The 22,169-nt window shown below is 40.1% G+C and overlaps 5 protein-coding genes, 1 long non-coding RNA gene and 14 other non-coding genes across 22 annotated transcripts; 19 read left to right on the forward strand and 1 right to left on the reverse strand.

Moving 5' to 3' along the window:
* Nucleotides 1–77: 77 nt before the first annotated feature.
* Nucleotides 78–2,746, forward strand: LOC148080452 (uncharacterized). 3 transcript variants are annotated; one of them, XR_015711363.1, is made up of 9 exons: nt 78–124; nt 640–714; nt 903–1,033; nt 1,156–1,273; nt 1,491–1,558; nt 1,753–1,883; nt 2,006–2,123; nt 2,341–2,408; nt 2,603–2,746. It is a non-coding gene; the product is annotated as an uncharacterized LOC148080452 (long non-coding RNA). The 3 variants fall into 3 exon arrangements; XR_015711364.1 differs by lacking the exon at nt 78–124 and adding an exon at nt 137–398; XR_015711362.1 differs by lacking the exon at nt 78–124 and having other exon boundaries at nt 137–714.
* Nucleotides 754–833, forward strand: LOC148080453 (small nucleolar RNA SNORD24). Its single transcript, XR_015711387.1, has one exon. It is a non-coding gene; the product is annotated as a small nucleolar RNA SNORD24 (small nucleolar RNA).
* Nucleotides 1,348–1,418, forward strand: LOC148080454 (small nucleolar RNA SNORD36). Its single transcript, XR_015711383.1, has one exon. It is a non-coding gene; the product is annotated as a small nucleolar RNA SNORD36 (small nucleolar RNA).
* On the forward strand, nt 1,616–1,687 carry LOC148080455 (small nucleolar RNA SNORD24). The gene has a single exon (XR_015711390.1). It is a non-coding gene; the product is annotated as a small nucleolar RNA SNORD24 (small nucleolar RNA).
* Nucleotides 2,198–2,268, forward strand: LOC148080456 (small nucleolar RNA SNORD36). The gene has a single exon (XR_015711393.1). It is a non-coding gene; the product is annotated as a small nucleolar RNA SNORD36 (small nucleolar RNA).
* On the forward strand, nt 2,466–2,537 carry LOC148080457 (small nucleolar RNA SNORD24). The gene has a single exon (XR_015711391.1). It is a non-coding gene; the product is annotated as a small nucleolar RNA SNORD24 (small nucleolar RNA).
* Nucleotides 2,747–3,028: 282 nt separating the features above from the next.
* On the forward strand, nt 3,029–4,607 carry LOC148080458 (large ribosomal subunit protein eL8-like). The gene is made up of 6 exons (XM_087792399.1): nt 3,029–3,070; nt 3,116–3,236; nt 3,411–3,560; nt 3,728–3,868; nt 4,209–4,265; nt 4,462–4,607. Exons 1-6 carry the CDS (start codon nt 3,029–3,031, stop codon nt 4,605–4,607), a joined length of 657 nt encoding a protein of 218 aa, XP_087648525.1.
* On the forward strand, nt 3,266–3,345 carry LOC148080459 (small nucleolar RNA SNORD24). Its single transcript, XR_015711388.1, has one exon. It is a non-coding gene; the product is annotated as a small nucleolar RNA SNORD24 (small nucleolar RNA).
* On the forward strand, nt 4,070–4,140 carry LOC148080460 (small nucleolar RNA SNORD36). Its single transcript, XR_015711401.1, has one exon. It is a non-coding gene; the product is annotated as a small nucleolar RNA SNORD36 (small nucleolar RNA).
* Nucleotides 4,325–4,396, forward strand: LOC148080461 (small nucleolar RNA SNORD24). Its single transcript, XR_015711392.1, has one exon. It is a non-coding gene; the product is annotated as a small nucleolar RNA SNORD24 (small nucleolar RNA).
* Nucleotides 4,608–4,968: 361 nt separating the features above from the next.
* On the forward strand, nt 4,969–6,468 carry LOC148080462 (large ribosomal subunit protein eL8-like; the record flags this gene model as incomplete). Its single annotated transcript, XM_087792400.1, has 5 exons — nt 4,969–5,095; nt 5,274–5,423; nt 5,591–5,731; nt 6,072–6,148; nt 6,327–6,468. Coding segments are annotated over 5 exons (621 nt in total), but the record flags the coding sequence as incomplete, so codon positions are not given.
* Nucleotides 5,125–5,204, forward strand: LOC148080463 (small nucleolar RNA SNORD24). Its single transcript, XR_015711389.1, has one exon. It is a non-coding gene; the product is annotated as a small nucleolar RNA SNORD24 (small nucleolar RNA).
* On the forward strand, nt 5,933–6,003 carry LOC148080464 (small nucleolar RNA SNORD36). The gene has a single exon (XR_015711402.1). It is a non-coding gene; the product is annotated as a small nucleolar RNA SNORD36 (small nucleolar RNA).
* Nucleotides 6,187–6,259, forward strand: LOC148080465 (small nucleolar RNA SNORD36). Its single transcript, XR_015711384.1, has one exon. It is a non-coding gene; the product is annotated as a small nucleolar RNA SNORD36 (small nucleolar RNA).
* Nucleotides 6,469–13,136: 6,668 nt separating the features above from the next.
* LOC148080466 (large ribosomal subunit protein eL8) lies at nt 13,137–15,577 on the forward strand. Its single transcript, XM_087792172.1, has 8 exons — nt 13,137–13,176; nt 13,758–13,878; nt 14,056–14,205; nt 14,373–14,513; nt 14,854–14,933; nt 15,112–15,242; nt 15,315–15,384; nt 15,456–15,577. The coding sequence occupies exons 1-8, from the start codon at nt 13,174–13,176 to the stop codon at nt 15,558–15,560; spliced, it is 801 nt and encodes a 266-aa protein (XP_087648298.1). The 5' UTR covers nt 13,137–13,173; the 3' UTR covers nt 15,561–15,577.
* Nucleotides 13,919–13,990, forward strand: LOC148080467 (small nucleolar RNA SNORD24). Its single transcript, XR_015711394.1, has one exon. It is a non-coding gene; the product is annotated as a small nucleolar RNA SNORD24 (small nucleolar RNA).
* LOC148080468 (small nucleolar RNA SNORD36) lies at nt 14,715–14,785 on the forward strand. Its single transcript, XR_015711403.1, has one exon. It is a non-coding gene; the product is annotated as a small nucleolar RNA SNORD36 (small nucleolar RNA).
* LOC148080469 (small nucleolar RNA SNORD36) lies at nt 14,972–15,044 on the forward strand. The gene has a single exon (XR_015711385.1). It is a non-coding gene; the product is annotated as a small nucleolar RNA SNORD36 (small nucleolar RNA).
* A 1,372-nt stretch (nt 15,578–16,949) lies between the features above and the next one.
* surf1 (SURF1 cytochrome c oxidase assembly factor) lies at nt 16,950–19,200 on the reverse strand. The gene is made up of 9 exons (XM_087792676.1): nt 19,082–19,200; nt 18,946–19,009; nt 18,325–18,449; nt 18,161–18,243; nt 17,759–17,950; nt 17,613–17,685; nt 17,301–17,463; nt 17,150–17,231; nt 16,950–17,093 (listed from the first exon to the last, which is right to left on the reverse strand). Exons 1-9 carry the CDS (start codon nt 19,142–19,144, stop codon nt 17,027–17,029), a joined length of 912 nt encoding a protein of 303 aa, XP_087648802.1. The 5' UTR covers nt 19,145–19,200; the 3' UTR covers nt 16,950–17,026.
* A 58-nt stretch (nt 19,201–19,258) lies between these two features.
* On the forward strand, nt 19,259–21,717 carry surf6 (surfeit 6). The gene is made up of 4 exons (XM_087792677.1): nt 19,259–19,423; nt 19,871–20,047; nt 20,120–20,196; nt 20,693–21,717. Exons 1-4 carry the CDS (start codon nt 19,333–19,335, stop codon nt 21,392–21,394), a joined length of 1,047 nt encoding a protein of 348 aa, XP_087648803.1. The 5' UTR covers nt 19,259–19,332; the 3' UTR covers nt 21,395–21,717.
* The last annotated feature ends 452 nt before the right edge of the window (nt 21,718–22,169 follow it).

Here is a 22,169-nt window from a genome sequence, read left to right on the forward strand (position 1 = left end):
AAGGAGTAGGTTTGGAATCTGATCTCAGGTCGGCGTTTACCAGGCGCCGGAAGTAGACGGGAAGCCTCGCGGTATTTACGCTACCCAGAATTCCATGTACGTCCTTTCTGCAGGAACCGACGTGGTGAGTGCATGACCTCGGTGTAGCTGAGCCGTTTATCCGCCTCCATGCTCGTTTTCATGCTTTACTTATTTAGAAAACTATTAAGTTAATAGTATTCATTATTTAACTATTAAGTTAATAGTTTACTTAAAAACGAGTAGTTTTGTTTCCTTGCCGTTTTACTGTTTGCGGTACACTTGTCATAGCCGGAGAGATGTCGATAGCTTGCTTGTTCTTTTTAAACACGCTTTCTTGTCACTCCAAAAGCTGAGGATTCGACGTAAATACGCTAATGGTAATGTACTGTTATCTATTGTGTAGGTTCAGCGTCAAACGTGTGTAAACGTCGAGGCCTGTGTGATTAATGCAAAGCTAATCGTTAGCTGGAAACGTGGTTGTTGTATAATGTTTCAATCGCTATTCGTTTGTTTATTGTAATCGAATGGTAGAGCAAATATCTAGCGGTGTTACTTATGCCCTGAGTCATGGTTTGAAAACCCCCAAATGACGTTAACATTCTTTCAAAACGACCTAAGCTGGGCCAAGAAGCAGGAGCCCAAGAAAAGCTATCAACCCACGGTTTGAATAAAGGCCTGAGAACTTTGGCATTGGTGAGCATTTTCTTTTTCTTTTTTTTAACTGACTGCTTATGCAGTAGTGCTGTGATGAAAATGAATATTTGCTATCTTATCAAAGATGATTACAATTTCCCACCAAGATCTCTGATGCACTCTTGGACACATGTGTTGTGTTTCATGTTCTTTTGCATCTAAATAATTGAAGATTTTAATTTGTGCAGGTCAGGACATTCAGCCAAAGCTTGATCTGACCCGCTTTGTGAAATGGCCACGCTATGTTCGCCTGCAGAGGCAGCGCTCCATCCTGTACAAGCGTCTGATGGTCCACCCTGGCCTCTGACCACCAGAATGGGTATGTTAGCTGTCAAAGTGATCACACAAACAAGCCATCTTTGCAATTAATTTATATAAGCATCTTAGTTGCTGCCGACAAAAGTATCAATACTGAAAATGTTTTTGATATGTTCTCCACAGCTGTTCAAGCTGGCCTACAAGTACAGACCTGAAACCAAGCAAAAGGAGCAGAGGCTTCTGGCTCGTGCTGAGCAGAAGGGAGATGTACCGATCTAGAGACCCCCTATTCTGCGTGAAGGTGACTGCAATGGTTTTAAATTGCAAATGAAAGTAGTGAGTTCTACATCCACAATGCTAGAATTGGTGGTTAAGGTGCAATGATGTTTGAATTTCTTCACCTGAATCTACCTTGATGGTTATTGAGCTTTTTAACCCTGAGCATCGCCTTGATGCTTTCAGTGCACCAACATAAGGATGTGTATTTAAAGAATTAATGAATGTCTTTGTGTTGACAGGTGTGAACACTGTCACCTCACTGGTGGAGAGCAAGAAAGCTCAGGTGGTCATCATCAACCCTATAAAGGTAAATGATTTGACAGTTTTTGAGTGAGAATTTCTTTTCAGACTGCTTATGCGGTAGTGCTGTGATGAAAATGAATATTTGCTATCTTATCAAGGATGATTACAATTTCCCACCAAGATCTCTGATGCACTCTTGGACACTTGTGTTGCGTTTCATGTTCTTTTGCAACTAATTACAGATTTTAATTTGTGCAGGTCAGGACATTCAGCCAAAGCGTGATCTGACCCGCTTTGTGAAATGGCCACGCTATGTTCGCCTGCAGAGGCAGCGCTCCATCCTGTACAAGCGTCTGATGGTCCACCCTGGCCTCTGACCACCAGAATGGGTATGTTAGCTGTCAAAGTGATCACACAAACAAGCCATCTTTGCAATTAATTTATATAAGCATCTTAGTTGCTGCCGACAAAAGTATCAATACTGAAAATGTTTTTGATATGTTCTCCACAGCTGTTCAAGCTGGCCTACAAGTACAGACCTGAAACCAAGCAAAAGGAGCAGAGGCTTCTGGCTCGTGCTGAGCAGAAGGGAGATGTACCGATCTAGAGACCCCCTATTCTGCGTGAAGGTGACTGCAATGGTTTTAAATTGCAAATGAAAGTAGTGAGTTCTACATCCACAATGCTAGAATTGGTGGTTAAGGTGCAATGATGTTTGAATTTCTTCACCTGAATCTACCTTGATGGTTATTGAGCTTTTTAACCCTGAGCATCGCCTTGATGCTTTCAGTGCACCAACATAAGGATGTGTATTTAAAGAATTAATGAATGTCTTTGTGTTGACAGGTGTGAACACTGTCACCTCACTGGTGGAGAGCAAGAAAGCTCAGGTGGTCATCATCAACCCTATAAAGGTAAATGATTTGACAGTTTTTGAGTGAGAATTTCTTTTCAGACTGCTTATGCGGTAGTGCTGTGATGAAAATGAATATTTGCTATCTTATCAAGGATGATTACAATTTCCCACCAAGATCTCTGATGCACTCTTGGACACTTGTGTTGCGTTTCATGTTCTTTTGCAACTAATTACAGATTTTAATTTGTGCAGGTCAGGACATTCAGCCAAAGCGTGATCTGACCCGCTTTGTGAAATGGCCACGCTATGTTCGCCTGCAGAGGCAGCGCTCCATCCTGTACAAGCGTCTGAAGGTCCCCCCAGCAGTTAACCAGTTCACCCAGGACCTGGACTGTTAGACAGGTATGTTGGATGTCAAAGTGATCTCACATATTTGCAATTGATGGATATAAACATTTGAGAATATCTTATAATTACTGCCGAAAATGTATCTCTCAGCTTTTTATCCGCCTCCATCCTCGTTTATAAGCCTTAAGTAATAGTCCGCAATGTCATTGTTGATCCATTGAACTGTGTTAAGCAAGAATGTTCTAGTATTTTTCAGTTAGCGCTACACTTTGAGGCATAGCCAGGGCTAGTAATGCCGCTAGCTTGAATGCACTTTTAAACATTTTCTTGATGCTTCAAGAGCTGAGTGGATTTGACTTGAATGTATTAATGGTAATGTTCTGTGCATAACACTTTATAACTGTTCTTTCTCAACAGCCTAAAGGAAAGAAGGCTAAGGGGAAGAAGGTGGCACCAGCCCCTGCTGTGGCCAAGAAGCAGGAGCCCAAGAAAGTTGTCAACCCCCTGCTTGAAAAGAGGCCCAAGAACTTTGGCATTGGTGAGCATTTTTCTTTAACTGACGGCTTATGCAGTAGTGCTGTGATGAAAATGAATATTTGCTATCTTATCAAAGATGATTACAATTTCCCACCAAGATCTCTGATGCACTCTTGGACACTTGTGTTGTGTTTCATGTTCTTTTGCAGCTAATTAAAGATTTTAATTTGTGCAGGTCAGGACATTCAGCCAAAGCTTGATCTGACCCGCTTTGTGAAATGGCCACGCTATGTTCGCCTGCATAGGCAGCGCTCCATCCTGTACAAGCGTCTGAAGGTCCCCCCAGCAATTAACCAGTTCACCCAGCCCCTGGACCGTCAGACGGGTATGTTGGACGTCAAAGTGATCACACATATTTGCAATTGATGGATATAAACATTTGAGAATATCTTATAATTACTGCCGAAAATCAAGTATCTGATGCATCTCAAAGCATTGACATTGTTACCCTGACCTAAGAAGTGGGATACTTATTTGATATGTTCTCCACAGCAACACAGCTGTTCAAGCTGGCCCACAAGTACAGACCTGAAACCAAGCAAGAGAAGAAGCAGAGGCTTCTGGCTCGTGCTGAGCAGAAGGCAGCAGGGAAAGGCGATGTACCAACCAAGAGACCCCCTGTTCTGCGTGCAGGTGATTGCAACGGTTTTAAATGGCAAATGAAAGAGTTCTACATCCACAATGCTGGCTTGATCCAAATTGATTCATAAGTATTTTCACTTGCTCCATATTACATGGTAAATGTAAGACAAACGTCTCAGTTGTACCTTGATGTCTGGACAAAATTGGGAAAATTAGTTTTGTGGATGTAGCCTCGTAGTATTGGTGGACTTCGTGCAATGATGTTTGAATTTCTTCACCTGAATCTTCCTTGATGGTTATTGAGCTTTTTAACCCTGAGCATCAACTTGACTCTCAGTGCACCAACATAAGGATGTTTATTTGTAGAATTAATGTCCTCTTGTGTTTACAGGTGTGAACACTGGTGGAGAGCAAGAAGGCTCAGATGGTCATCATCAACCCTATAAAGGTAAATGATTTGACAGTTTTTATGAGTGAGAATTTCTTTTCAGACTGCTTATGCGGTAGTGCTGTGATGAAAATGAATATTTGCTATCTTATCAAGGATGATTACAATTTCCCACCAAGATCTCTGATGCACTCTTGGACACTTGTGTTGCGTTTCATGTTCTTTTGCAACTAATTACAGATTTTAATTTGTGCAGGTCAGGACATTCAGCCAAAGCGTGATCTGACCCGCTTTGTGAAATGGCCACGCTATGTTCGCCTGCAGAGGCAGCGCTCCATCCTGTACAAGCGTCTGAAGGTCCCCCCAGCAGTTAACCAGTTCACCCAGGACCTGGACTGTTAGACAGGTATGTTGGACGTCAAAGTGATCTCACATATTTGCAATTGATGGATATAAACATTTGAGAATATCTTGTAATTACTGCCGAAAATGTATCTCTCAGCTTTTTATCCGCCTCCATCCTCGTTTATAAGCCTTAAGTAATAGTCCGCAATGTCATTGTTGATCCATTGAACTGTGTTAAGCAAGAATATTCTAGTATTTTTCAGTTAGCGCTACACTTTGAGGCATAGCCAGGGCTAGTAATGCCGCTAGCTTGAATGCACTTTTAAACATTTTCTTGATGCTTCAAGAGCTGAGTGGATTTGACTTAAATGTATTGATGGTAATGTTCTGTGCATAACACTTTATAACTGTTCTTTCTCAACAGCCTAAAGGAAAGAAGGCTAAGGGGAAGAAGGTGGCACCAGCCCCTGCTGTGGCCAAGAAGCAGGAGCCCAAGAAAGTTGTCAACCCCCTGCTTGAAAAGAGGCCCAAGAACTTTGGCATTGGTGAGCATTTTTCTTTAACTGACGGCTTATGCAGTAGTGCTGTGATGAAAATGAATATTTGCTATCTTATCAAAGATGATTACAATTTCCCACCAAGATCTCTGATGCACTCTTGGACACTTGTGTTGTGTTTCATGTTCTTTTGCAGCTAATTAATTAAAGATTTTAATTTGTGCAGGTCAGGACATTCAGCCAAAGCTTGATCTGACCCGCTTTGTGAAATGGCCACGCTATGTTCGCCTGCATAGGCAGCGCTCCATCCTGTACAAGCGTCTGAAGGTCCCCCCAGCAATTAACCAGTTCACCCAGCCCCTGGACCGTCAGACGGGTATGTTGGACGTCAAAGTGATCACACATATTTGCAATTGATGGATATAAACATTTGAGAATATCTTATAATTACTGCCGAAAATCAAGTATCTGATGCATCTCAAAGCATTGACATTGTTCTCCTGACCTAAGAAGTGGGATACTTATTTGATATGTTCTCCACAGCAACACAGCTGTTCAAGCTGGCCCACAAGTACAGACCTGAAACCAAGCAAGAGAAGAAGCAGAGGCTTCTGGCTCGTGCTGAGCAGAAGGCAGCAGGGAAAGGCGATGTACCAACCAAGAGACCCCCTGTTCTGCGTGCAGGTGATTGCAACGGTTTTAAATGGCAAATGAAAGAGTTCTACATCCACAATGCTGGCTTGATCCAAATTGATTCATAAGTATTTTCACTTGCTCCATATTACATGGTAAATGTAAGACAAACGTCTCAGTTGTACCTTGATGTCTGGACAAAGTTGGGAAAATTAGTTTTGTGGATGTAGCCTCGTAGTATTGGTGGACTTCGTGCAATGATGTTTGAATTTCTTCACCTGAATCTTCCTTGATGGTTATTGAGCTTTTTAACCCTGAGCATCGACTTGACTGTCAGTGCACCAACATAAGGATGTTTATTTGTAGAATTAATGTCCTCTTGTGTTGACAGGCGTGAACACCGTCACCTCACTGGTGGAGAGCAAAAAGGCTCAGCTGGTCATCGCCCATGACGTCGACCCTATCGAGGTACATGATTTGTGACATCAGTTTAATGACTTGTACTCTGGCAATGATGTTTGAATTTCTTCACCTGAATCTCCCATGTTGTTTGAAATGAGCTTTTTAACCCTGAGCACAGACCACTGGTTACATTGTTCTTAATCAGTACGATGATCAGCATTCAAGACTTCCTCTCTGTCCTCAGCTCGTGGTGTTCCTTCCTGCTCTGTGCCGCAAGATGGGCGTTCCATACTGCATCATCAAAGGCAAAGCCAGACTGAGTTGGTTCCTGATGTGTAATTTTCTCCGGTTTGCAGTGATACACGAATAAAAACATTTGGAGAAAGGCTTGGTTCATAAATGAAACTTTATTTTTGACATGTGATAAATATTGTCATTCCACCAATTATCGTGATTGGTTATTTAGTGACGTGTAATGTAAAAGCGACGCAATCTAAGACCTCAGGTGTTCACTGGTAATTGGTGCAATTTATGAGGTGACTATTGCAAGAGCTTCGGCATCAATAAAGTTTATCAAGAGATAAAGTACTCATGATCTTTGAGATTCACAAGGTTAACCGTCTTTAAAATGATGTAGAGGTTCCCATGTAAGGTAAAACTTGATTGATCCTTCAGGAGGTCTCCGGAAATTTTTTTTTTTCAATACCCTGTACATGCAGCAATTTAAAATCAATAAGAACAAAGTGAAGGAACAAGATGACACAATCTAAGTCTAAAGATGAGCAGATCAAAGACTAACAGAACAGAACATCCAGATACTTTCACTCCTGCCCCCGAACTCAGAATTGTATTTAATAGCCCGAGGAATTAATGTGTCCTTGAGTCTATTAGTTTTGCACCTGGGAAGGAGCACGTATTCTGCTCACTGATGACAGTGCTGAGAGGATGACTGCCAAAATCCATGATGGACAGTAGTTTGTTCAATGATCTCCTCTCAGCAACTGTCACCAGTGAGTCCAGCTTCATGCCAACCACAGAGCCAGCCCTCCTGATCAACCTGTCCAACCTGTTGACACTTCACTTGGACACATTTCCACCCCAACACACCACTGCATAGAACAGGAGATGTTTATCTGGTCTTTAATGTATTTATAATTTGGGGTTCTGTTCACACTGCTTTGCACTCTTGTTTTGCAATTGAAGTCAACTGCTCTTAGTACATCTACTTCAAAACTAAGTTAATGGGCGAATTACAAGTGTAGTTTACAACCTGGGATTGTAGGGGTCTGCAGACAATAAAGAAAATTAGTGACTGAAAAAGATTTAAAATTCTCTAATTTTAGGATGGGCAAAGTTCTGTAGGAACCTTTTAATTCAAAGGCAAGATGTCTTTATTTTTTTTATCCATTCTATTGCCTTTCAAATTACATATCAGAACTTTAATGGAATAGAGATTTGTTAAATTGAAAGAAAACATTACAATAAAATGGCATAACTGAATTATAGCTTTTAAATGCATTACAGTTCACTAAACTATATACATGATATGGACAGTGGTCGGATAGAGTAATTGAACCATGATGTTCTGGTCCGTATCAATCTGTCCTGCCGGACGGGAGCCATTGTAACAGGGGCATTCCCTGTGAGAAGGGGAATGAGCCTTGTTCACGATGAAAACTATGTTCGTCTTTCCATCTGAAGAATAAAACTCCACAATCTCAACCTCGGAGTCCTTAAGATTAGAGGGTTGGGGGCAGGGGCGGACTGGCGCACAGGCCTACCGGGGACTTCCCGCTGGGTTTTTGGGCCTGTGAGCCGACATGATTTTGTTCAATGAGATTAAAACTTATTTGATTGTTCAATCCAATGTTCAGGTTGACTTCAGTGCTTATGTTTTTAGTAGAAGTGAAGCTGTTGGGCTTTAGTTTAATAAATGGACACAGCACTAAACTTTGTTGTTTGTTGTAATTTTTTTTTTTAACTTTGGGATTAACCGTCACTTTTTAGTTATTTAATTATTTCTCCGTATTGTGCGAGTCGACCCAGAGCCATTGTTCAACCTGAAGCCAATACGTTTTTAGGTTGAAAAGTTTGTCCCCCTTGAAAAAAATGTAATGCCCCCCCTTAAATGTTTTTCTGCAGCCGGGTCTGCATTTGTTGTCTCGGTTGGTGAGTCTGCTTCTGTAGAGGAGCTAGAAACTTGATATACAATTGATAATTCTGGGGAAATTGGGGCATAAAAAACGCAAGGGTTGTGCTGAAAAGCTCAAAGAGCTAAAAAAAAGAAATCATTGAGTCAACTTGCAGCTACAAGTTTTTAAATAATGGACCTTTTTTTTGGTCGTTCGGGACCGGTGTCCGCCGATGATGACATACCCAGCAGTAGCACTGACAAAGATGGTGGCTCTGACTCTGAGATGACAGAGCATGGGACAGAGCTCACTCAGGCGGTGAACGACCTCATGATCATAAATTATGTTTGGAAAATTAGCAAACATCGTTAAGCTTTGGATCACCTTTCCTCTCACCGACTGGATGTGTCCTGGTGTTATCAACCTGCCTATGCAAAATTCAATTGTCAGGGGTCTTGTCTGGGAAATGGCACGTAAACTTGTACAAATGAAATGGAAATGATAATTCAGCATCTTTAGTGCATTTATAGCTACTTCAGCAAGTGATGAGAAGCATCATAAACGTTGTTATGTATGCGTTTATACATGAACCATCCTTCATGGGATCATCATCGGATGGTTCGGGTTGTATGGTGGAAATATGATTCGTTTTGTGTACGTGTCTGGCATTATATTGCTTAATAACCTTACATAATCTCATGTACATATTTAACTAATATTAAACTATTTATTTTTAGAATAGTTCTGATGATGATAATGTGCTTTTATTGTTTAGCTAGCATAATTAAAAATACTTATCTCTCTCTTTTTTTCTATATTGAAGATGATCCTGCTGAGGATCCCTGTACAAACTCCATGATTGTTATGGTAAGGCTGATGAAAATAACTACCACCAAAAACTGCCATCCTTATAGTTTGTTAACAGTGCCGTGTTAGTGATTTACTAATATAATTAACAATACTAATCTTTTGTAGCCTAAAGATGATGCTGTGTTGATAAAGATAGTCAAGACAAGGGAGCCAGTGCTCCTCGTGCAGCAGTGATTATTTCATCAAACTAAAGCCACAAACATTAGAACTCTTCCTTCATTTTCACCCACAGCAAAAGCCAGACAACCATGTAGTGCAGAAGGCATTTTTCCGCAAAGATGGTTTAAACAGGATATTGCGATCATACGATAAGGACACAGGAGCACTCTTTGTTTCTTTGCATGGCTTAAACTAATCCTAGGGATAGAGGCTCCTTCATCACTGGCATGAGCAACTTAACACACATTCACCTTAGAGTCGATGAGCAAAGTGATATTCACCGAAATTGTGCCGAGGCATACTTCCTAAGGTCCTCTAAAAAACATTTAAGGACCTTTTCCTGGGACCTCATATGTCTCTTCATAGACAGCAAGTCCTCACGAGGCGAGAATTGTTGGAACGCGTCATAGACGTCATGAAGCTCATCGCTAAAAGGGGTTTGATCATGGGACATTTTTGGAAATAATTGTTTGAAATAAATTATAATTGACTAAGGTAAAATTATGTCTATTGACATGCTTTAATAATTAATTAAAATATTTATCTCTATGGTTTTAACTAAGGCTTCGGGATATTCAATTGCATTTCTGAATGTACTCTCATCTCATGACATATTTTATTTTGTCATTTAAGTAATAGTTTCTCATTTATATCTTTCAGAGGGGACTCCAGAGAGGACGCGGACCAAAACGGACGTTTTTCAAATGTCAAGTTTTCACTTTATAATATAATTTTTCTGTTTTCACTTTAGTTCTCGTTTTCATAAATGTTGTGGTTAGGTTTAGTTTTCATGTACTACATAGTTAGCTTTGTTTTTCCATCTATTGTTAAATAACATATGCTCAGTGTTGAAATTGTGTTGCCCTCTAGTGGTCTACTCATTGTATCAATGACCTGATTAAAACCATGATGTTCTTTAAAATCACCACACTACTGTGATTATTTAACTACATGCTACTTTAGGGTTCAGGTTAATGTTTACTATATGATTTAGGTCCAAAAAAACGTAAAATGCTTTTCATCAATGTACAGGCTTGATAGCCTCCCGCACCACCCATATAGTTGTCTGTCAATGACTCCCGGGCCACTTCACCGACCCTGTCCGCCCATGGTTGGGGGTCACATAGGATCCTGATATGTCCAGGTGCTGCAGGGTGTACTGTCTGCAGAAGTTCATAGCATCATTAATAGACCTGTTGGCTCAGTAGGCAATTCAAGATAAAGCTAATTTAAAAATATGGCTATGGTCACCAGGTTCAGATGGATTGCCTAGACCAGTGATTCCCAACCTGTGAGCCGTGACCCCCTGTTGGGCCGAGAAGGTATTGCAAGTGGGCCGCAAAATCGTTTCCAAATTGGTTTCATTTTTGTGCGAGGGTGGATGTAATTATATAAAAATATAAATACACATAATGATGTTTTAAATGTTAAAACTCGTTAATTTAAAAAGGATATTAAACATTTTTAAATATTCTTTTCATTATATTGTTTTTATTCAAGGAATTATACATGTGACAAGGAAATGAGAACGCATTATAAAGCCTTCGTATTTATGGGGAGGTGGGGTGAAAAGGTTTTTGAGACTTGTGTGCCCTGAGTTGGAAAAAGTTGGGGACCACTGGCCTAGAATTTTATAAGAAATTTTAATCCAAACTAAGATTGCCACTTGTTGAAATGTTTATGGAATCTATACAGGAAGGTGTGCTGCCACCAACTTTAAGAAGTAAGTAAGTAAGTAAATAAGTAATTTTTATTTGTATAGCACCTTTCCAGACCAGGGTCACACTCACAAAGCGCTTAAACAATCAAAACAATACTCAATAAAGTATATACTTTAAAAGTCAAGGTAAAACTGATAACACAACAGGAGTTCCAGAAAATCAGGGAAAAGCCTGAACAAATAGAAACGTCTTTTCTTAAAGGAGTCAGTAGACTCCATCAAGCGCAAAGAGAGAGGAAGATCGTTCCAAAGCTTAGGAGCAACAGCCTGGAAGGATTTATCTCCTCTGGTCCTGAACCGTGTGTGAGGAACCATCAGTAGATTCTGATCCACAGACCTCAGAGCCCGAGCTGGGGTGTAAGGCTGGATCAGATCAGTGATGTAAGGAGGAGCCTGAACATGAATAGCTCTGAAAGTAAGAACCAGAATTTAAAAGATGATCCTGAAAGAAACTGGAAGCCAGTGAAGAGTTTTAAGGATCGGAGAAATGTGAGTTCTTCTACTTGAGCGGGTCAGAATTCTCGCTGCAGAGTTCTGAATCAACTGCAGGCGAGACAGCTCCTTCTTGTTAAGACATGAAAATAAACTGTTGCAATAGTCCAGGCGAGAAGACACAAACCAACTTTAAGAAGCGCTGATAGCCCTTCTCCCAGTGCAAGAATAGCCAGGCAAAAATATTGATAAATGTGAAAATCTACGTCCAATTGGTCTGCTCTAAAGTGACTTAAAAAAGTGCAAAACCCTTGCAAAAAGATTGCAGCATATTCTATCAAAAATTCCACAATGTACATAGAGTTTTGAATATCATAAATTCCCACCAGGACTTACCTGACAGCTTTACTTCCAATGGATGCCAAAAAGGCCTTTGTCAAAGTAGAGTGGGGGTATTTGTTTGACCTACTGGCACAGTTTGGATTGGGGAAATATTTGTATAAATGTCTTAAAATCAAATACAACAGCCTTTTGCAGAAATAATTACAAACAATAATGTTTCACCACCAATTAATATCAGTAGGGCTGCCCTCTTTCACCTCCCCTATTTGTAAAAGCAATTTAGCAATAGCATTTCAGAAGCAATACTGAGACCCATGCCTTTCACAGAATTAAAATTGCAAACAGTTTACCACTTTTGCAGATGACGTTATTATTTTTATTATGTAAATATATGTATAGGTCTATTTAATTTATTCTAGAAATAATAAATGTGTTCGGGAAGGTCTGGTTATAAGGTCAACAAAAGCAGATCATTAATATTATTATTGGCTCTTAATGAGAGAGAATGCCCTGCAGCACATGCACACCACTTCTGTTATGTAAAGAGTTTTACCTATTAAGGAATAAAAATGACTCACACGTTGAAGAAAATAGTGCCTTTTAATTGACAAGTCCCTTTGGAAATGGTCTGGGGTACCCAGATTGGTCGAATCAACATCTTAAAAATAAGAATATACCTTTCAGAACTTTCTGCTGCCACCTCCTGGGTAAATGTTTATTAAAAAGAACACTTCATATGGAATAACATATGGATTACATATAGCACTTGTATACATAGACAGATGTCCAAATCTGTTATTGTATTACTGGCCCACACAGCTGAGAACGATGAGGTTCTGTTTCTCTTCAAGGAATAGGCCAAAATGACACAAAATGTGGCCCTCCAAAAAAAGACAACTTAAATCAAAGAAAACCGTTTGAAAATGTTTTTTTATTTTTTTATTTAAGTAACTTTTTTTTATCGAATTTGTTTTTTTTGATTGAATCTTTTTTTCTTTTTGAAATAATTTTTTTTGTTTGATTGAACAGACTTTCTTTTTGATTGAAGTAATTTTTTTTTGGTTGAAAAATAAAGAAACTAATCTAACTCCATAGAATCCTACTTAAAGACATTAAGCTTCATAGCTGTTTAACAGCTGTTGACATTTTTTATTCGAGTTATTTGATTTACATTTAAAATGTATATTATGTACGTAAAAAAAATAAACGCCAAGTACAAGTTTTCAAAAATTAATTTACATTGTGACGTCACTTTGCCTTATAATTCCGCTGGTTCTGAATCGGTTTTAGGTGAAATTGTCCGTGCAATTCAAGCCAAGTGTTAAGCAGTAAATCTGATCTCAGGTCGGCGGTTGCGAGTGACGTAATTAGGCAGCAAGCCTCGCGGTATTTACGCTACCCAGAATCCCATGTTCCTCCTTTCTGTATGAACCGACATGGTGGGTGCATAGCGTTTTTTCTCTGGCTCTCTCTCAGCTTTTTATCCGCCTCCATCCTCGTTTATAAGCCTTAAGCATTAGTCCAAAATGTCATTGTTGATCCATTGAACTGTGTTAAGCAAGAATATTCGAGTAGTTTTCCTTACTTGCTGTTTTTAATGTTTGCCTTACACTTTGAGTCATGGCCGGGGCTAGTAATGCCGCTAGCTTGAATACTCTTTAAACATTTTCTTGACTCTTCAAGAGCTGAGGATTCGACTTTAATTCGCTAATAGTAATGTACTTTTGTCCAATATTTTGTAGGGTCAGTCAGCTTGTACTGTGTATAAACGACAGGGCCTGTGTGAGCTAAGCTAGCATCGTTAGCTGGAGACGTGGTTGTTGGCTAATGGTTTTAGTAATGGCAATCGGTATTAGTAGCAATATTGTAATTGAAACCTTCAGCAGATCACTAGTGTATCTTGTGCAACTCAAGGGGATAATCTGCATCACATTAGTTGTGTTTATACGAAAACTCCAACATACACAATTGTGTTGTCCGGCGCAACGCTTACTTTATAACTGACGTTCTTTCTCAACAGCCTAAGGGAAAGAAGGCTAAGGGGAAGAAGGTGGCACCAGCCCCTGCTGTGGCCAAGAAGCAGGAGCCCAAGAAGGTTGTCAACCCCCTGTTTGAAAAGAGGCCCAAGAACTTTGGCATTGGTGAGCTTTTTTTTTTTTTAACTGACTGCTTATGCGGTAGTGCTGTGATGAAAATGAATATTTGCTATCTTATCAAGGATGATTACAATTTCCCACCAAGATCTCTGATGCACTCTTGGACACTTGTGTTGTGTTTCATGTTCTTTTGCAGCTAATTAAAGATTTTAATTTGTGCAGGTCAGGACATTCAGCCAAAGCGTGATCTGACCCGCTTTGTGAAATGGCCACGCTATGTTCGCCTGCAGAGGCAGCGCTCCATCCTGTACAAGCGTCTGAAGGTCCCCCCAGCTATTAACCAGTTCACCCAGGCCCTGGACCGTCAGACGGGTATGTTGGACGTCAAAGTGATCACACATATTTGCAATTGATGGATATAAAATTTTGAGAATATCTTATAATTAATGCCGAAAATCGAATATCTGATGCATCTCAAAGCATTGACATTGTTCTCCTGACCTAAGAAGTGGGATACTTATTTGATATGTTCTCCACAGCAACACAGCTGTTCAAGCTGGCCCACAAGTACAGACCTGAAACCAAGCAAGAGAAGAAGCAGAGGCTTCTGGCTCGTGCTGAGCAGAAGGCAGCAGGGAAAGGCGATGTACCAACCAAGAGACCCCCTGTTCTGCGTGCAGGTGATTGCAACGGTTTTAAATGGCAAATGAAAGAGTTCTACATCCACAATGCTGGCTTGATCCAAATTGATTCATAAGTATTTTCACTTGCTCCATATTACATGGTAAATGTAAGACAAACGTCTCAGTTGTACCTTGATGTCTGGACAAAATTGGGAAAATTAGTTTTGTGGATGTAGCCTCGTAGTATTGGTGGACTTCGTGCAATGATGTTTGAATTTCTTCACCTGAATCTTCCTTGATGGTTATTGAGCTTTTTAACCCTGAGCATCGACTTGACTGTCAGTGCACCAACATAAGGATGTTTATTTGTAGAATTAATGTCCTCTTGTGTTGACAGGCGTGAACACCGTCACCTCACTGGTGGAGAGCAAAAAGGCTCAGCTGGTCATCATCGCCCATGACGTCGACCCTATCGAGGTACATGATTTGTGACATCAGTTTAATGACTTGTACTCTGGCAATGATGTTTGAATTTCTTCACCTGAATCTCCCATGTTGTTTGAAATGAGCTTTTTAACCCTGAGCACAGACCACTGGTTACATTGTTCTTAATCAGTACGGTGATCAGCATTCAAGACTTCCTCTCTGTCCTCAGCTCGTGGTGTTCCTTCCTGCTCTGTGCCGCAAGATGGGCGTTCCATACTGCATCATCAAAGGCAAAGCCAGACTGGGCCGACTGGTGCACAGGAAGACATGCACCTCTGTTGCCTTCACACAGATCAACCCGTGAGTGTCTTTAAAAACACGCATGGAAGATTTTCATCTGGGAATTGTGCTGATGCTCCTTTATCTCTATAGTGAGGATAAGGGTGCGCTCGCCAAGCTGGTGGAAGCCATCAAGACCAACTACAACGAAAGATATGAGGAGGTAAGTGATTTTCACTTGAGCCCCTATTTTCAAGTGCTCACTCTTCAACTGATTTTATTGTTATCCCACAGATCCGTCGTCACTGGGGAGGCGGTATCATGGGCCCAAAATCAACAGCCCGCATCAGCAAACTTGAGAAGGCAAAAGCTAAGGAACTGGCCACCAAGCTTGGTTAAATTGTTTGCAATAAAAATGTGTCCCAAACACTGCTGTGTGTCTCAAATGGTAACATCTTGACTTCAAAATCCTCAGACCAAAAATGGGCCAGTGATGTCAGAACAAAACAGGAATTTAGATGCTTGACTCAACAGCAGGTAGTTGCCTCACTAGGATTTGTCAGGGTTAGTTGGTCATTTCTGGAACATGTCTATCGCATACACAGAACTGGTGCTGCAAGGACGAGTATTACAGGTCGATGGCAAACGAAGCTGAGCTCGCCTTAAACCTTGTGGCCTCACTTGCATTAGAGCTTTAGTCTTGCTATGTTTCCTATTAATTGGATCCGTCTTGAAATATTGAATTTTTTTTTTTTTAGACTTAAATTGCTTTATATACAATGGATGAAACTTTTGCACAAAACCAATGGAAGTCTTGATACTGTTATCCTAATTTAGAAAGATCCACAAGACAAGGGTGCCACATATTGCTATTCACCAAGGCAACCAAAGAATTTGACCGTTATTCCCAAGCTAATGTTATAAAATGAACGGCCCATCGCAGTATGGGTTTCTGGGAGGCCTTTAACCTTGATGTAGAGATGGGGGTTAAAGTAGAGATACCCTATAAACCGTTCCTGTACAGAGTGATTTAACTAGGTATTCACCCCAAATATTGAATGTCTGCAAATTATGATCCTTCCAGAAATTTTAAGAATGAATTTAGTCAATTCACTTGGAACAAAGACAAGACTGAGTTTTAGATTGTGATACCTTTTATAAATACCTATACCGTGGGCTACAACCTCCCTCTTTAAAAGAGTATCACATGGCAGCTCAGCTAACAACTGCCTCTTACTACCTCTGCATGACAAATCCTCCCACCTGGCTCATTATTGATCAACATTCAATTGCAGAAGCTCCAATAAATCTTTATCTCCATTCCAAGGATGAAAAGAAAAGAAAAAGTTTACTTAGGGATACAATTTCTATTTGGCATTCTTACAATTATATCAATAGTACAAAAAAAATATCTCAATCACATTGGTGAAATAGAAACTCTAAACCATACACACAGGATGCAGTATTTAAATCATGGAATTAAAAGAAAAAATTTGAAGACGATTTACCTCGAAGAGTTGAATTCTCATTGGAGCAGCTACAAAGATATTGATCTATTACAAAAATATATTTCTTTACATATGTACAGATCCGATGCTATATTGCATCAAAGCACTTTGAATTGTATGCCGTCTTCTGGATTGTGTGTGTTTTTGGTTGGTTTTGTGTGTGTAAAACATAAAGTTGGCCTTGTTGCCCGATGAGACTGCTCACAGATAAATTATTGTTCTGAAAATGAAACACCGAGTTTGTGTTTCTGTATCTCTACACTAATGAGGAGACATGAGACTTGTTCTTAATTTGCATTTATTGTTGATTTTCACACCTTTGTTGACATTTCACACCTACATGGCTGGCAGAACATGTTAAAGTTTGATCCTCTTGATGAACTTTACATACCACATGTAGGAAGTGGCTGTACACAGGCCGTACCTGCAGTCAAACAAAACAATCAGTGTTGTACAAATGCATCTTACTAAATTACTTGCCATGTTATGATGTATTGCATGTGCTCGTTTCTCAGCGTTACTCTTGTCTGTCCTCCGATTGGTCCGCTGGGAATTGTGCTAGCTGTGAGATGTATCATAAAAGACATATCCATGAGTTTTAAAAATAAATCATGGCATTGTGATTCTCTACCAAAGTCTGCGTCGATGAAAATAGGCTGTGCCCCTGTAGCGTGTGCCATAGCCTTCAGGTCGCGAAAGTGCCAGTGATTTCGCTCAACGTTGTTGTTCGGTACAAAGGGTTTGCGTTCCTCAGTCAGCCGCACCACTCCGACCACGTCTACCTCATCTTCCACCTGCAAACAGTCGGCACAAAGTTTGCTGAAACAATTCTCTTTAATCTCTTACTAGAGAGTTCCTTTAGTTCTGGTTTAGTTAGATCTTAACCATTAACACGTTTTCATTATAGATGGTACCACAGCTCACAACAAATCTTTGCCCTCACCTGTCCAATCATCCTGGTCTCTGGTCGGATGTTCTGCCTTGGGACATAACCTCTGTTCACCAGGATTGTCATGCTGAAGTGCACACAAGTTCCAGATTGGGACCATGTGTCATAATCACCGCGATCTCTTCCTTTGTTCTTCTTACCCAGAATCTGAGCAGTAGAACGGGGTGATGACGTTTGCACCAGTCTCTCCGCTTGACGAGAGACTCCCAGCTTCACTGGCCTCCTTCTCTGGGTCAAACCGTGACCGTGGCAGAACATAAAGTTCTTTGGAGTGGTCAAACTTCCCTCTGACCCTCACCCGCCTGTACTCCACACCATTCAGCTCCTGAGGGCTAGGGAAAGGTTACAAGTCAGTCTTTACTTTTTTATTTAGAATAAGAAATTGAAAACAACTTCCTACTGCACTTCCCACAATCAGCTTCACATGTTTTTGTATCTAAAAACACTCGCAACTACACACACCAGACAGACAATCCCACCTGTTAAACAAGCATCTTTCACCCGGATAGACAATAGAAGAATGAATGAAATGAAAAAATTACTCTAGAGGAAGAGGAATGGGCTCCGCAGTCGTCAGTTTGGTCATGTCATTTATAAGCTCTAGTTTCCACCAACGCCGCTTCACCTGCACCGAAATGAATGACAGGTGTCAACTGCAGATGACTTGTCTTCCAAGATCTCCTTGTTATTTAAATACCACACACACCTGCCAGGTCCCAAGTCCAAATGTGGTGACTGGGATCAGCAGCAGGAACCATTTAAGGAACACATCTTCCCCACTTTCTACTTTAGGTACTTTAAATCCAGACTGGCGGCACTGTATTAGGCTGCCTGGACATAAACATGGGTACACTGTTATAAGCTCACTGCGGGACTCAATGACAAAACATACTATCATTGACTTAGACTTAGACTGCACTTTATTGATCCCTTTGAGATGACACTCTCAGGGAAATTTCTGAAATTGTAGTATTGTAGTACCGGCAGAGGGCAAATGTAGTACATAACTTGTACTGAGAGAAGATTGGGCATAGAAGTAGGGATTGATTTTAAGAATAATAAAATGAAATTATACATAAAACACACCATATCAATATGTACAATACACCAAGGAAAATGGTATTCCTTAGGTGAATGACGTCATTTGCGTCACTTTTAATCCGGATTTATTATTTACTACAGATGTACACCTTTGGTATTAAAATGGACGCGTCCCCGATATTTAGGCACGTAAATAAGCAATTACAGCAAACAACTGAGCAAAGCGTTCACCTCAAATATAATTAATATCTGAAAAAAGAGTGAGGAAAGATAAGTGCCCATTTACCGCCAGTTCTTTTGAAGAGAGGTAGTCTGGACAGGAAAAGACTTCTCTTCACGCAAACAGTAGCCTGCAATTGTACAATTTGCTTGACATACTTAATACATAATAATACACAAAAAAAGAAGTACTTTTTACTTACTTGTCTCGTTAAAGTAGTGGTGCTCATCCTGTACAACCCCAGTACATACGTTAATGGAGACATGCTGAATCACCTTCTAATACATCAACTACATAACTGCCATTTCCAGAGTCACTGGCGGAAACATTTTGGTGTTGCACCTTCCGGTTTTTAAAGGTTCCGCCCCCCAGTGTCCGCTCACATGTGTCGGAACATGCGTGATATCCTCAACCCAACATTTCAAAACTTAAATCGGCATTTTCCCCAACAAAATGGATCTGGCTGCAAGAGATTCTTATATTCAGAAACTCGCCAGCAGAGTGATTTCGAACCAATCTCAGGAGCCGAAGCAGAGAGCGTTCGGTGAGATCAAATAGCGTAAAAATATTGTTGGGTTACTGTTCTCATACAATACTTACTTTACTTTGTTTGTTGATGTACACGGATGTAACCAAACCAATGTTATGTGAAAGGTTTTTCTACTAATAGTAGAAATTGAATTAATTAATTATTACACTTGTCGAAAGGGGGCATTGTTGTATCACACTTAACAATGTTAGTGGTAAAATAAATCTCTACAGAGGGGTAGTAATGAAGATAAGACTCGGAAAAATGTCCGTCCAATCTCAAAATTTAATCGGAACAGAAAATATTTGCATTATACCCAGCATATTGTTTACGTTTTTCCTCTGATAGTTCAAATATTGAGCCTCATTGTAACTTGATTTATAGTTTAATGTGGAGACATAACCATTAAAACGTTTTTTAAGCATTATGAAGGCTTATCAGTGTGTTTTTTCTTTTGCGCAGTTCCCTACAGTGGACCAAATAATGCCGGTAAAAAGAAAAATGCAAAAGAGAATCTGAACCACCAAAACAAAAAGATTCCAAAACCTCAGAGGAAACCTTCACCTGGTCAATTGGCAAAATGGGGGAAAGGCAACCTCTCTGTTGGAATCAAGGCTCAAAAAACACAAGCCCCTGAAGGTATGGAAGCTCTAATTTTGGTTTTTGGGTGAATTTTCTAGCAGCAGTTACAGTCAATTTCATCCTCCACAGGTGGAACATCCAACTTTTCAACAGTTGATGTGCTGCGGAAGAGGCTGCATGAAAAGATAGAAGAGACAAGAGGACAGGTACGACTGAACTGAATATTTCAAATATCACAAGTGCTAAGATCTGTGTTCTATTGTAGTGTTTATAAACATTGTAAATGATCGAGTACTATAAAAAATATTGTAAATACCTCAAGAAAATGTTTTTTTTCAAGCTTGACAGTAAATCGTTTTTTTTTCTTACTACATAGAAGTGTACAGTTTACATCGAAAATAAATAAATAAATTCCCCATAAATGACATTTTAAAATACAATTTAAAGTGCTGTGTAACATTTGGAGTTTAAAAAATGTATATTCTGTCATGACTCTATAGAACTCCCTTGCTGTTATTTTACCAAACTGGGCATATTGCAGAGGGACATTAACATTGGTTTCATATGGCGACTGAACGCACAATTATCTTTTATTGAAATGCATACAGATGTGTAACGTGGCAACAAAGGTTCCTCGACAAACATCAATCGGATGAAATTCATCATGGGGTAAAATGTTTTCTTGTTTGTGTTTTCCATCAGGGAGCCCCCAAGGATGCCTTGTCCGAGGCTGTCCTGGCCAAGCGAGCAAAAAGAAAAATGGAACGTGAGCGTAAAAAAAGAAAGAGGAAGGAGTTTAGAATGAAGAGACTGGCTGAAGCGAGCGCACAAGAGCAGCCACCAGAAGTCAAAGAAGAGTGTGACGCGGAGGTGAAGCCCAAACCTGCTGAAAAAAAGCGCAGTCAGACTGAACTCATTTTCAACAAAGTGGAGACGGTGGAGGGTCGATATGTGGACAAAGCCCTAAAAAAGAAGATGAAGAAGGAGAACACGAAGGGAAAGATCACACCGCTGACTGGAAGGAACTACAAGCAGCTGCTGACACGGCTGGAGGCGAGGAAGACGAAGGTGGAGCAGCTGAGGGAGAAAGACGAGGGGAAAGCTCGAGAGATGGAGGAGAAAATCAAGTGGACCAACAGTCTTTACAAAGCAGAGGGGCTGAAAATCAAGGACGACGAGGACATGGTGCGGGCCTCGCTGAAGAAGAAGGAGAAGGTGAAGGCGCAGAAGGTAAAGCGCTGGAACGAACGCAGTGAGACTGTTTTGGAGAAGATGCAGAAGAGGCAGGACAAGAGGAAGAAGAACCTCCAAATACGGAATAGAGCCAAAGCAGAGAAGAAAAAGGATAGGGCCAGGAAGAAGGGCAGGGTGTTGCCGGAAGACTTGAAGAAGGCATCTGTCTAGAGGTGGAGTTCCCTGAAGGGGGTCAATATGTCCATGGACATTATTTAATGAAAACCTTATGACATACTCTAAATGGTTTGCTGTCCACTGCTGAGAGTTAAGCTAATAATGTTTGCTGGTCCCAACTGGCAGTAAGTGACTATTGCAGCATTGGACAAGAACTTCACACTGTTAAAGAGTCACTATATTGGTTTTGATGTGTGCTAACAGCCGAAACAAAACCTGTTTAAGTTCTTTCAAACTCTATTAGTGTCAGCAAGTCTTGTATACATTTAACTGAAATGTCTGTTTTTGGTTACCAAGTAAAAAACAACTTTTTACAACCCATGTTTCTGCTTACTCCCTCATGTCAAGATAGCACACGCAACCAACCCATGTCGAGCAATCATTCTCCATTCCATCACTCATTTACTGGTCACGCACCATTGTCACAATAATCCATCATGATTGAGAAAAAGCAACTTGAAGGACAATTCTTGTATTTTTTCACAGATTTCATATTTATTATATACAATCAAAGTCAATATTAAAAATAAATTATCATACTCTTTATATAGATGATGATATGATACAATTCTATATAGAATTGATTTAATAGTTTCAGTAATATATATATATATATATATATGTAGTATGCATTATAAGGGCAATGTTTTTAATTTGAAGTGCGTGGAGGTGTTTTTGTCTTACACTCGGCAAAATAGTTTTAGATAACGTTGCTTACAGAGTCTTTATACAACCGTTACGTATGTTGAGACTTTACATTTTAGACTTG

Source organism: Callionymus lyra, chromosome 5 (assembly GCF_982586985.1).
Source record: "Callionymus lyra chromosome 5, fCalLyr1.hap1.1, whole genome shotgun sequence".
NCBI lineage: Eukaryota > Metazoa > Chordata > Actinopteri > Syngnathiformes > Callionymidae > Callionymus > Callionymus lyra.